This window comes from Schistocerca gregaria, chromosome 3, assembly GCF_023897955.1.
Source record: "Schistocerca gregaria isolate iqSchGreg1 chromosome 3, iqSchGreg1.2, whole genome shotgun sequence".
Classification (NCBI taxonomy): Eukaryota; Metazoa; Arthropoda; class Insecta; order Orthoptera; family Acrididae; genus Schistocerca; species Schistocerca gregaria.
The window spans coordinates 319,181,428-319,194,625 of record NC_064922.1 but is presented as its reverse complement, the minus strand read 5'-3'; the positions used below and the strand labels follow the sequence as shown (position 1 = coordinate 319,194,625).

The 13,198-nt window shown below is 43.2% G+C and overlaps 1 protein-coding gene across 1 annotated transcript in view; it reads left to right on the top strand.

Annotated features, from left to right (window-relative positions):
- The first annotated feature begins 8,321 nt into the window (after positions 1-8,321).
- The window catches only part of LOC126355346 (ketohexokinase-like), a 49,926-nt gene continuing 45,049 nt past the window's right edge, over positions 8,322-13,198 (top strand). The window contains exons 1-2 of the mRNA XM_050005640.1: positions 8,322-8,431; positions 8,521-8,688. Coding sequence (XP_049861597.1) covers positions 8,591-8,688 — 98 coding nt within the window. The 5' untranslated portion in view covers positions 8,322-8,431; positions 8,521-8,590. The remainder of the gene's footprint in view (positions 8,432-8,520; positions 8,689-13,198) is intronic.

The following is a 13,198-nucleotide window of genomic DNA, read 5'->3' as shown; positions in this document are numbered from 1 at the left end:
GTCTTCCGCTCACGCCCCAACATCGTGCAGCCCGCCTCCAGTGGTGTCGCGACAGGCGTGAATGGAGGGACGAATGGAGACGTGTCGTCTTCAGCGATGAGAGTCGCTTCTGCCTTGGTGCCAATGATGTCGTATGCGTGTTTGGTGCCGTGCAGGTGAGCGCCACAATCAGGACTGCATACGACCGAGGCACACAGGGCCAGCACCCGGCATCAATGTGTGGGGAGCGATCTCCTACACTGGCCGTACACCTCTGGTGATCGTCGAGAGGACACTGAATAGTGCACGGTACATCCAAACCGTCATCGAACCCATCGTTCTACCATTCCTAGACCGACAAGGGAACTTGCTGTTCCAACAGGACAATGCACGTCCGCATGTATCCCGTGCCACCCAACGTGCTCTAGAAGGTGTAAGTCAACTACCCTGGCCAGCAAGATCTCCGGATCTGTCCCCCATTGAGCATGTTTGGGACTGGATGAAGCGTCGTCTCACGCGGTCTGCACGTCCAGCACGAACGCTGGTCCAACTGAGGCGCCAGGTGGAAATGGCATGGCAAGCCATTCCACAGGACTACATCCAGCATCTCTACGATCGTCTCCATGGGAGAATAGCAGCCTGCATTGCTGCGAAAGGTGGATATACACTGTACTAGTGCCGACATTGTGCATGCTCTGTTGCCTGTGTCTATGTGCCTGTGGTTCTGTCAGTGTGATCATGTGATGTATCTGACCCCAGGAATGTGTCAATAAAGTTTCCCCTTCCTGGGACAATGAATTCACGGTGTTCTTATTTCAATTTCCAGGAGTGTATATAAATTTTTTGTTTATATAAAATCTACCAGGCGTACCCAGTTTCTGTTTGTAAATTTCTTAATTTCTATGTTTGTTATTAGATTTGTCTGTCTTTCGCTTACTTTGTCTGTGATTATGACAATTAGTTGTCGTCCGGTTGTGGTATAAGAAACTGAAATCCGATAACAAAGATTATTACAAAAATGAAGAGAAGTTTCTTTTTGAAAGTACAATTTTTTAATTGTATTCACGGATAAGTTCATAAAGTAAATCACTTCATAAAGTAAATCACTTTTTTTCCGTGCAGCATCTTGAGCATAAAATCCTGATCTTACAAAAAAAGTGTTGAATATTTTGCATTTTTCGTGAGTAACATTCTGATTAACAAATACTGAATTTCCGACTGGCGCCCGAATCTGAACTTTCTCGAAACAAGTCATTTTCTTGCATGAGATTGTTTCCAATGTGACACGAACACTTTATTTCATTTGCGATTAGCTAATTTCACCTCCTCGGACATTCTCAAGCAAAATAATGTATGAACTACGCGATACGATTAAATTTATCAGCACTCTTAAGTAAAAACAGGTCATAATTAGAACTGGGCAAAACGCACTTCTCATTGACGGAGATACCGAACGAGGTGGTGCAACGGCTCGAGCGCTGGTTCCCTGTCCGGTCATCAGGATTTAGATTTCCCTTGCTTCCACAAATCGTTCTAAGGCAAATTCCGCCACAGTTCCTTTGAAAAGGACATGGCCGCTTTTCTTCCCGTAGTTCAAGCTTGTGTTCCGTCTCTAACGACAACATCGTCGACAGTATATGAAATCCATACCTCCATTCCTGTCAGAGTTCAAAGTAGCCAAGAGTTTTAAAAAAATGTAAAATCCAACTGAAATTTGAAATCCAGACGTTTGGACTTCTGGTCCAGTACTTATTCACTCAGCCATCGAGTCACATTATCCACAACAAGTGGACGACATAAACGAAAACTAAGTTTCGCAACACCTCGCCATTGGGATCCAGCCATATGAATGCGGACAGTTATTCGTAGCCTGAAGAACTGGTGATAGGGTCATGGATGAGGCAGAAACACACACAAAGTGCGACTCTTTAGGTGAACTCGGAATGTTCAACTTAAATCTTACTTTACTGACAAATAATTAATTTCCTGCAAAAGAGTGTAACAGTCGCAAAAGAGTGAGCTGTGTTAGCCGCACGAATTGAATAAATATTCGCCATAATTACTTTCATTTTCCTCGAATATTCGACAGAAGCTCATAGAAAAATTTCGTTACGGTTACACACTTCAGACCATATTTCTGTTACAACAGTTTAGAATTAAAAAAATTCTTAAGTCACAGTTTAAAAAAATATATTATCTATTCCTTTCATAGCACCACAGTCAGTATTCTTTGGGATTAAATGTTTACCTTATTAAGCGACATAATTTTTCAGTAATTAGATTGTTTTTATTATTCCACCTCGCACATCTGATTCTACATACCATGATTGTTATCAAGTGATCAAACTGGATAGATAACCTAAAAAGGTGTGCGTAACATCCAAAATACATGAATACCTAAGCAGATGTCTGCACATAACCTGAAATTCATTTGCCGGCAGGCAGTGCTTTTCTGTGTTATTAATCTACAGGTTCATTTGAATCAAGAAGAAAAATTAATCCTCTTTACAAATGATGCTGTCATTATTGTCAGTCCACTTAAAGAAGCATCCACAGGGAAAATTGCAAATGATATTTTTTCTGAAGATATTTACTAGCTCTAAACTTTCAAACAACACACCTGCTACTTTTCTTCTCTAAAAAATATTCCAACTATAGCGAATGAAGTTAACTAACAAAATATGATAAACAGGGTAGAAAGTTCTAAGTTATTGTGTGTACAGATAGGTGAAAACTTAGACTGGAAATAATATACACAGTAGATCTGCTAAAACGCTTTATTCGGTTACTTTTCCCACAGGAATAATTCGAATCTTCAGGGATCTAGAAATCCGTAAGTGCACATACTTTAAAATTTTCATTCACTGACATCCTACGCGAAAATAATCTGTAGTAACTCATCACCTAGACAAAAAGTAGTCGTTTCACTAAAGAAGGAACAGGAATTTGAGTTATACGTTTACACACATGGGCAACCACCTTGCCGCAGTGGCTACACCGGTTCCCGTGAGGTCACTGAAGTTAAGCGTTGTTGGACGTGACCGGCACTTGGATGGGTGACCATCCAGCAGCCATGCGCTGTTGCCTTTTTTCGGGGTGCACTCAGTCTCGTGATGCCACTTGAGGAGCTACTCGACAGAATGGTAGCGGCTCCGGTCAAAGAAAACAATCATAACGACCGGGAGAGCGGTGTGCTGACCACACGCACCTATCCGCATCCTCAACTAAGGATGACACGGCGGTCGGATGGTCGCGTGGGGCCACTTGTGGATTGAAGACGGAATGCTTTTTTTTACACACATACTTCTTGCAGGTATCTGTTTATACCACTGAAAAGTTACTTATTGACTCATAAAATTTGTTGTCAACAAATCAACTGCAGTTTGGAAGCAATAAAGATGTACACCAGTACAATACTGGAAGGAAAAATGAGATGGGCTTCGCTGTAGTGATCTTACCTTGGCACAGAATGGAGTGCAATACTCAGATACAAAAGCTCTTTAATAATCTGACCACTGTGTGGGGCACACACCCTAAGTTTTATTCACAAGTAGATTACAATTGAGAATTGGGTTTTGTTTAAAAATAGGCGTACTGCTGTAAACATCTTCGTAATGAACAAAATTACACGTAAGACAGTCGTGCTGGTTGATGTTCCCCTAGTAGCCAAGCAACATTTTTTTCCTAGACAAAGAATTATTTGGGTTGGTCAAGATGTCATAACAATAACATCATCTACATACTGCACGACAGGAAATATTACGCAGGGGTTTCTCAACGGCAAATCGCATTTATACGTCTGCATCTGTACTTCACCAGCCACCTTACGGTTTGTGGGGGAGAGGGGTGGACACTTGGTGTATCAATGTAACTTACCCCTTCTTCTGATCCTACCGCATATGGTACGAGGGAAGAACTATTGCTGGTAAGCTTCCGTGTGGGCTCGAATCTTTTTAATTATATCTTCATGGTCTTTCCGTGAGATACACGGAGTGGGAAGCAATATATTTGTTGACCTTTCTTGAAACTTACATTGCCTCATGGAACTTTCGACGTTACCTACAACGTCATTTACATATACTGAGAAAAGTAATGGTTCTATAGTATTCACATGGGACACGCCCGAAATTAAGACACACAGCGAAAAAGGTTTTGCATCACCCTGGTTCCCAGAACTCCTAAAAAAATGGCTCTGAGCATTATGGGACTTAACATCTGAGGTCATCAGTCCCCTAGAACTTAGAACTACTTAAACCTAACTAACCTAACGACATCACACACATCCATGCCCGAGGCAGGATTCGAACCTGCGACCGTAGCAACAGCGTGGTCCCGGACTGAAGCGCCTAGAACCGCTCGGCCACAGCGGCCGGCAGAACTCCTAAAGATAGACGTTGACTGTGGATATTGTATCACAGGCACAGTCCCTTTGACTGTTCAGAGATGTCACTAAACTCGACCAAAGATATAAACAACCATGCATGAGCAGCTCTTATTAGACGGAGAGGGTCCGACACCCGATCACTTCCAGTCATTCCACAGGGAAGGAGGTACGCGGCTCGTGTTGTCTGTAGTTCAAGGATGCCTAGACGGTCAATACCGCAGTTCGATCACGTCCGCATTGTTACTCTGTACCAGGAAAGGCTCTCAACAAGGGAAGCGTCCAGGCGTCTCGGAGTGAACCAAGGCGATGTTGTTCGGACATGGAGGAGATACAGAGGGACAGGAACTGTCCTCGCTGACAAGCCTCGTTCAGGACGACCAAGGGCTAATACTGCAGTGTATGACCCCACCTACGGAGGGACCCTGACAGCAACGCCACAATGTTGAATAATGCTTTTAGTGCAGCCATAGGACGTCGTGTTTCGACTCAAACTGTGCGCCATAGGCTGCATGATGCGCAACTTTACTCCCGACGCCCATGGCGAGGTCCATCTTTGCAACACTGATGAGTGTCGCATATGCGTTCAACCAGACAATCGTCGGAGACGTGTTTTGAGGCAACCCGATCAGGCCGAACGCCTTAGACACACCATCCAGTGAGTGAATCAAGGTGTTTTGGGGCGGCATTATGTGGGACCTAAGTACGCCGCTGGCGGTCACAGAAGGCGCCTTTATGGCTGTACGACAAGTGATTGCCATCCTCCAACCGACAGTGCAACCATATTGGCAGCATATTGGCGAGGTATTCGTCTTCACGGACGACAGTTCGCGCCCCCATGTGCACATCTTGTGAATGAATTCCTTCAGGATAACGACATCGCTCAACTAGAGTGGCCAGAATGTTCTCTAGACATGAACCCTATCGAACATGCCTGGGATAGATTGAAAAGGGCTGTTTATGGACGACGGTGACCCACCAGCCACTCGGAGGGATCTACGCCGAATCGCCGTTGAGGAGTGGGTCAATCTGGACCAACAGTGCTTTAATGAACTTGTGGATAGAATGCCACGACGAATACAGGGATTCATCAATGCAAAAGGACTTGCTATTGGGTATTAGAGGTACCGGTGTGTACAGCAATCTGGACTACAACCTTTGAAGGTCTCGCTGTATGGTGGTACAACATGCAATTTAAGTTTTTCATAAGCAATAAAAAGGGCGGAAATGATGTTTATGTTGATCTCTATTCCAATTTTCTGTACAGGTTCCAGAACTATCGGAACCGAGGTGATGCAAAACTTTTTTGATGTGTGTATTACGTCTGAAGACTTCTCTCCGTTCAGAATGATGTGCTGTGTCCTGTTTGCTAGAAATTCTTCAGGCAAATCACACAGTTGGTCTTATTTACGTACGCTAGTAGATTGTTCATCAGGCGTCAGTGCGGAACTGTATCAAACACCTTCCGGAAGTCAAGGGACAGGTCATTTATCCTGGTGCCTGTATCTACTGCTTTTTGAATATTGTGGACGAAGAGAGCGAGCTGTGTGTCACTCCGTCATTGTGTTGGGAATCTATGTTAGTTCCTATAGAGGAGTTTTTTGGCCTAGAGAAATGTCATTATATGCGAGCATAAAACGTACTCCAGAATTCTAAAACTGACCGACGTCAGAGATCTATTATTTTGTGTGTCTATTCGACAAGCCTTCTTGATAACAGGAATGTCTGTGCTTTTCTTCGATAATCAGGAATGTATCGCTCCTCCAAAACTGTTTAGGGTTGTAATTTTCAGTGACAGGTAGAACAGGCACAAGAATCCAGTAGGGTTGTTCGTGATTAGTGTGGTTACCAGACCTGCGGGGTATATAAGGGGCGTGAACAGCATCACATATGTAGTTATCACTGTGAAGGACACGAAGATGCAGCGTCCGTTGTGAGACAGCGTTATCAGCTCCTGATGGAGTTAAAGAGGCCTCATATTGGGCCTCCATTAGGCCGGTTGGTCGAATCGTTCGACATACAGATTTTTGGGGCATTCGGATGTGACAGAGACCCGATGTTCGAGTGCATCGGCACATGAGGATATATGTACTCGTCGTCAAGGTTCATGATTGACCACAACTAGGATACGTCATCACTTTGTGCACCAAGTGCATCCAACCCCTTCACATCTGCCCCTGGTAGTAGACTAGTAGCAACCGGATGAGAGAATTACAGTCCCATGCGAAGGGTTCCAGTAACATCACTACCCAAAGGGCTGCGTTTGGAGTGATGCCGTCACTGGGAAGCATAGACTGCTGATGACTGACGTCACATTGATTCAGCGATGAAGCGCGGTTCTGCAGTATCAGTATGGCGGCGACCTGAGGAGAGGTTTCATTCTTGCAATGTTTTGGAGAGGCATAGCGGTGTTACTTCTGGCATCGTGGTATATCGTGGTATGGGGGAGCCATGGGGTATTACTTCAGGTCACTGCTGGTAGTGAATGAGCTAGTCTGCCAGCACGACAGCACGCCACGGACAGCCTGTGTCTCATATGTTACCTCTCACGCAATAGTATCGTGGTGCCATTTTTCAGCAGGACAATGCTTGTCCACACACGGCAGGTCCATTTTCAGTCATTGAACTATATGAAAAAAACGTAAGTTAGTTACAAACTACAAACTTTATTCAACCTCTAAACGCCATTACAGATATCCGTATTTAGTTTATTACATGTTCGAAGTCTGCCAACATTGGCGATGATGTGGCGCAGACGAATAGCGATATTCTGCATGACCTGCTGAAATATCGGAATATCGATGCTGTCGATAACCTCTTGAATGGCTGTTCTCAGCTATACAATGGTTTTGGGTTTTTAGCTGTATGTCTTGTCTTTAATATAGCTCCACAAAAAGGAGTCGCATGTGTTCAGATTTAGAGGCTATGGTGGCCAATCGAGGCCCATGCCAATGGCTTATGGGTACCACAGAGCCAGAAAGCGGTTCCCCAAGTGCTCTTCCAGGACATCAAACTCTCTCTTGCTTCGATGGGGTTGAGCTCCTTCTTGCATGAACCACACCTTATCGAAATCAAGGTCACTTTGGATAGTGAAATCATCTTCTAAAACCTTCGTGTGTAGCTCAGTAGTCACCGAGTCATCAAGGAATATCGCACCGATTATTCCGTGACTGGACACTGCACACCACACAGTCACCCCTTGAGGGTGGAGAGACTTCTCGATCCCGAAATGTGGGTTCTCAGTCCCCCAAATGCTCCAATTTTGCTTATTGGCGAACCCATCCAAATGAAAGTGGGCTTCATCGCTGAACCAAACCATACACACGCATACTAGTTCCCATCATGCCCCGCGGCCAACCGTGCAGTTTGAACGTCATAAAGCAAACCGTCAGAAGTTATGACGATTTTATTTCATATAGTTTAATAATTGTCGCTATGTACCTATCCGGTGCACTGCAATCTCGCTGACGGTCAGTATAAACTCTGAAGACAACACAGTCACGCGTCACGTAACTATTCCTTTCACCATGGCGACAGACGCGCTCTCTGGCGCAAACAGATCTGTAAAGCCATTTATCGTAAGTGTTGGTGTTGACTGCTAACCCTGTAACGGCGGAACAGGATCTACACACAGACGAAATTTTAGGTTTTCATGGTACTTCTGGTTCTCTAGCCGTTTTACTGCGCGTGCACATGCACGAGAGCCGTGAGGCCAGTATTCTTTCGTATTCGTTTACGAGACATAAATCAAATTCTTGAGGCTTATATGGTACTTTCGGTACTCACTCAGACATTTCACAGCCGTCGCACACGTACGACAGCCGCGAGGCAGTGTCGCCCCTGCCGTCGTTTACGAGACTCGTGAAGCAAATTCTCAGCTTCCTACGTAGAAAGACTTCTCGCCTCTGCCTTTGACCCGTGCACCGTTGATAACCGCGGCTAATGCTGCTCCCGCCCGTTATGTCACCAGTACTCGACAGCAAGGCCGAGTGCAATGTTCTCTCACTCATTTTCATGCTAACCAGTAGCTTTAGAAGGCGCTCCTTTTGCATATGGTGTCAATGTTACAAGGTAAGTTTTTGAAACCTTGAACTTAATGTTATGCTTCCTCATGATTCATTTCCCGTGCTCGCGTTTCTAAAATACCATATCTTTCATAGAAGTATTAAGTGCGCCGTATATTCCCGCCACTGGGTGTTGCCGTAAGAACTATTCTACACAATCAGCGACATGGATGGGAATGACCTCAAGTTCCTGTGTATTGGTATGGTGTGTCTGGATGAACTGTTATATTGCAAATATTATCCGATAGAAGATTGCCTTCAAAGGTAATGAGTAGAGCGTATATGTTCATTCAATTTCTTTCGCATGTTGTTAACACAAGTGCAAAAGTAGTCTGGTTTATTATTTTCTCCTAGTTCTTATGAAAATCGAATGAAATTGATCAATTATTTTAACGCTGTGATGAATATAGCTAAAGCAACATAGGTTAAGTGCTACAGCGTCTTCATCAATTAACTCTATCAAGGGTCATGCATCTGAATCGCTGCCATTCAAGTAACGCTCTTCATTCACAAATCCATTAATATTCTGCGTCGTATCTCGTTTTATTCGGTTCTCCAAGCCTCCAGAAGGTTACACCGTCACAACATGCATTCCTTTGCGTTTGACACATTGAATTTAATAACAGTCGCGCCATCAATAATTGACTACTCACCATCATCATCTTAATTTTGAGATTTAAAACAAAAATTAATACTACCGTTAATGATAAGGTGACAGTCAAGGTTCGCAGTGCCTGACACTAAACATTGTTTTATTTGTATATTACTGTTAAGCCGATGCGCTTTCGCAGCAGCCCAATAGGGACAAAATTATCTTGTAGGTATGCGGCGTTATTCACAAAACGTCCGAGATCTGATTAAAAAAAGAAAGATACGTCATTGTTCGCTCTGCAAAGGAATTGTTTTTCATTTGTTATTATCCCGCGAATGTTTTTCGAACGCGAACTGCAACTTAACGTGACACGTTGCGATCTACATACTGTTTAGCTTTGGCAAGTAAACTAAAGTTCAAGAACATTAGTTTTTAGGTTCTGAAATTCACAACTTCGTTGGGTATACTTATCTTTTTGGGATCTTTGATTTGTCCAGAATAGCGACAGAAACCGCTGTCAAATTTATCTGTCATTCGCGACTCGGCAAAACAGAGTGGACCACACAAGAACACACACACACACACACACACACACACACACACACATACACACACACACACACACACACACTGGCGCATAATTTAAAAATGGCTTACATCAGTGTTGACAATTATATTATTTCAAAATAAACTATTGATGCAGAACGTGTATCATAACATTCTTATCAACTTCCTATTAGCGCTTTGACAGTGTGGCTGGCGACAATACTCAAGCGTCAGCCGAGCCACACGCCATAATGACACGTCTCTTAGTTCAGTTTATATTTTATATAATTTTAAATTAAGCTGAAAGCCAAATTTCTGCATGATCCAGCGTATCATAATACACTGACGGAAAAAAACGCAACATCAAGAAGGAGTTGTGGGACATAAACGAAAGCTGGTAGACGTACTTCTACATCTGAAAGATGATATCTGTTCAATTCGCTCTAGTCGCGTAAGAGTGGAGCTAGTAGCGTCCCTATGCGGATGCAAATCAGGTTTGCTGAAAATACACCTTTGAGATAGGATGTGGTGAGTTGATGCCAGTCAAGAATGCCTTTAAGGCGTCAAAGACGTCATTATCAACAACTCTGTGAGTTTGAACGAGGTCATGTAATGGGGCTGCGAGAAACTGGATGTTCCTTCTGCGATAGTTAAGAAAAAACTGGTAGGAATGTAGCCACGATATATGGTTGCTGGCAGCGGTGGTCACGAGAATTTAAGGTCGCATGGTGCTGTATCTGCAGGAGCAATTTCAGCAGCAGTTGGCACCGCAGTTACACAACGAACTTTTACAAATTTGTACCTTCAAGGTCAGCAGCTCTCTGGCATTCCAGCTAGCTATTTGCGACTCCAATGGCGTCAAGCGAGAACTCATGGAGGGCAGAGTGGAGGTCTGCTATGTTTTTTCACGAAAGCTGTTTGTGACTCGGTGCCAGCGATGTGATGGTAAGGACGAAGCCAGTTAAGGGATTACAACCATACTGTCTGTGCGCTAGGCACAGTGAACCTACCCCTGGAGTTACGGTCTAGGGAGTGATTTTTGTATGACAGCACGGGCACTCTTGTGGTTATCCCACACACCCTGACAGCAAATGTGTACGTCAGTCTGGTGATTCGATCTGCCGTGCTACCATTCATTAACAATATTCTAGGGGGTATTTTCCAACAGGATAACGCTTACCCACATACCGCTGATCTACAGAGTGTCGACATGTTGCCTTGGCCCACTCCATTACCAGAGCTATCTCCAATCGAGCACATATGGGACATCATCGAACGACAATTCCAGCGTCATCCACAAACAGCATTAACCGCCCCTGTATTGAGCAACCAAGTACAAGCGTGTAATTCCATCCCACAAACTGCCATCCGGCATCTGTACAATACAATGCATGCACGTTTGCAAGCTTTCATTCAACATTACAGGGGCTACACCCGTTATTAAAGTAACAGCGTTTCACGTTTCCACTGGCTTATCTCGCGCTTACACTAACCTGTGATCTTGCAGTATTAATCACTTGAATATGTTACTCAGACAGATGTATTCTAGAAGTTTCATTACTCTACATTAATTATTTTTTTGGTGCTGCGATTTTTTTTCCGTCGGTGTGGAAAAGGGACTCCTTCATAGAGTGTCGGTTCTGTAAGCTTGCAGGTAATGTCTATAATACGTTGATTCAATCGATTTGGCATGAGAAGACTTAAAAACACACTAAACCAAAATTGCCAGCATTGAAATTGAACAGAGTGTTGTCATCATCCATCACGACGATAGCGTTTGACTTGAGGGGTTTAAATCTGGAATCAGATTTTGTCTGTGCATTTATAATGTAACTGATCTATTCATATTAATAAGAATATCTTATTTCAGGAGAAAGTAGTCACAAAAAAAGAGAAGGAGCAAGTAGTTACATCCATACCCTGCAAACCGCTGTGAACTACGTGGCAGATCGTACGTCCCATCGTACCAGCCATTCCGTTCCGCTCACTTACGAAGCGCGAGGGAGTGCCTCTGTTATCACTTTAATCTTGTCCTCACGATCCCCATGGGAGTGATATTTGGGAGTTATAGCATATTCGTAGATTCATCATTCAATCGGTTCCCGATTCAAATGACTGCCAATTCAGTTCTTTCAACATCTCTGTGACACTCTCCAGCAAGTCAAATAAACCTGTGGCCATTTCTGATGTCCTTGTCTGTATAAGTTCAATATCCCCTGTTGTCCAATTTGGCACAGTCTCCAAAAACTTGAGCTATATTCTAGGGCAGGTTGCACGAGTGACTTTAACCGAACTCCCTTGTAGACTGATTTCATTTCCCTAGTATTCTATCAATACGCGTAAAATGAAGTCTGCAACCTGCTTTACCCACGACTGGGTCTGTATCATCTTTCCATTTCATGTCCCTACATAGTGTTACACCCAGAAATTTTGTGACTTCATCGATTGTAGTTGTGACTGACTAATATTATAGTCATAGTCGTTTTGTGACGCATACAATTTCACATTTCTGAAAATTTAAAGCAAGTTGCCAAACTGCATCACTTTGAAAACTTATCAAGACCTGGCTGAATCATTGCGTAGTTTCTTTCTGACGGTAATTCATTACAGATAACTGTATCGTCTACGAAAACATGACTGTAAGATTATAATATGAATAGCGAGGTATCGAACACACTTCCCCGAGGTACACCTTAAGTTACCTTTAAAGCCGTTGGTGACTCTCCATCCCCAGTAACTTGCTGCATCCTTCCTGGCAAGAAATCCTCAATCCAGTCAGAAATTTCTCGTGATACCCCATACGATCAAACTTTTGACAATTAGCGTAGCTATGGTACTGAGTAAAATGCTTTTTGGAAATCCTGCTGCTTTTCTCCATGGCTTTCAGTATGTCCTGTAAGAAAAGTGCGAGTTGACTTTCACTGATCGATGTTTTGAAATCGGTGCTGATTAGAATGGACGAAGTCATTCTGTTAGAAATACCCCATTATGTCTGAGCCCAGAATACGTTCAAAATTTCTACAGTGCAAGGATATTGGACGGTTGTTAAGTGGATCAGTTCTGCTACCGTTCCTGTAGGGTCAGTTTATTTAAGTTCTTATCATTCTAATATTTTTGTTTTCATGGTTTTAATTTTAATAATTATGCTCTACTGTTTATTTGCTAGATTAAGTCTTCTTTCTTTTTATATTTTGTTTGAGGCTGTGTCCTGCACTTTCTTGCAAGTACTGGGCACGGTCATTTTTGACTGAAGGATCTGCGATAGATTATAGTTATCAGGATTGGTGGGACGGGCTCATTGATCCTGTCTCTCATAAAATCTATTATCTCACTGTGAAGAGCAAGTGGAGCTAACTTTCAGCAAATATTAGCGACGTTACACATTGTTTAACAAAACCTGAAAGCTTGAGTTACTTGGTGTAACCAATTGAGAAAATGGAAGTCAAATGGGTGGTTTGAAAATAGACGGATAATTCAGGCAATTTTATGTTGCAACCGAAAGTGTGTGTTACGTTACATTAAACTATATTATAATACGGGAAATTTTGGATTAAAACGAGCAAGTAGCCTCAGTCAGAAGCAATCGATCAGATGTCGACCGTCTCCCTGCAGTCGATCTTTGATTGGTAAAAAGTG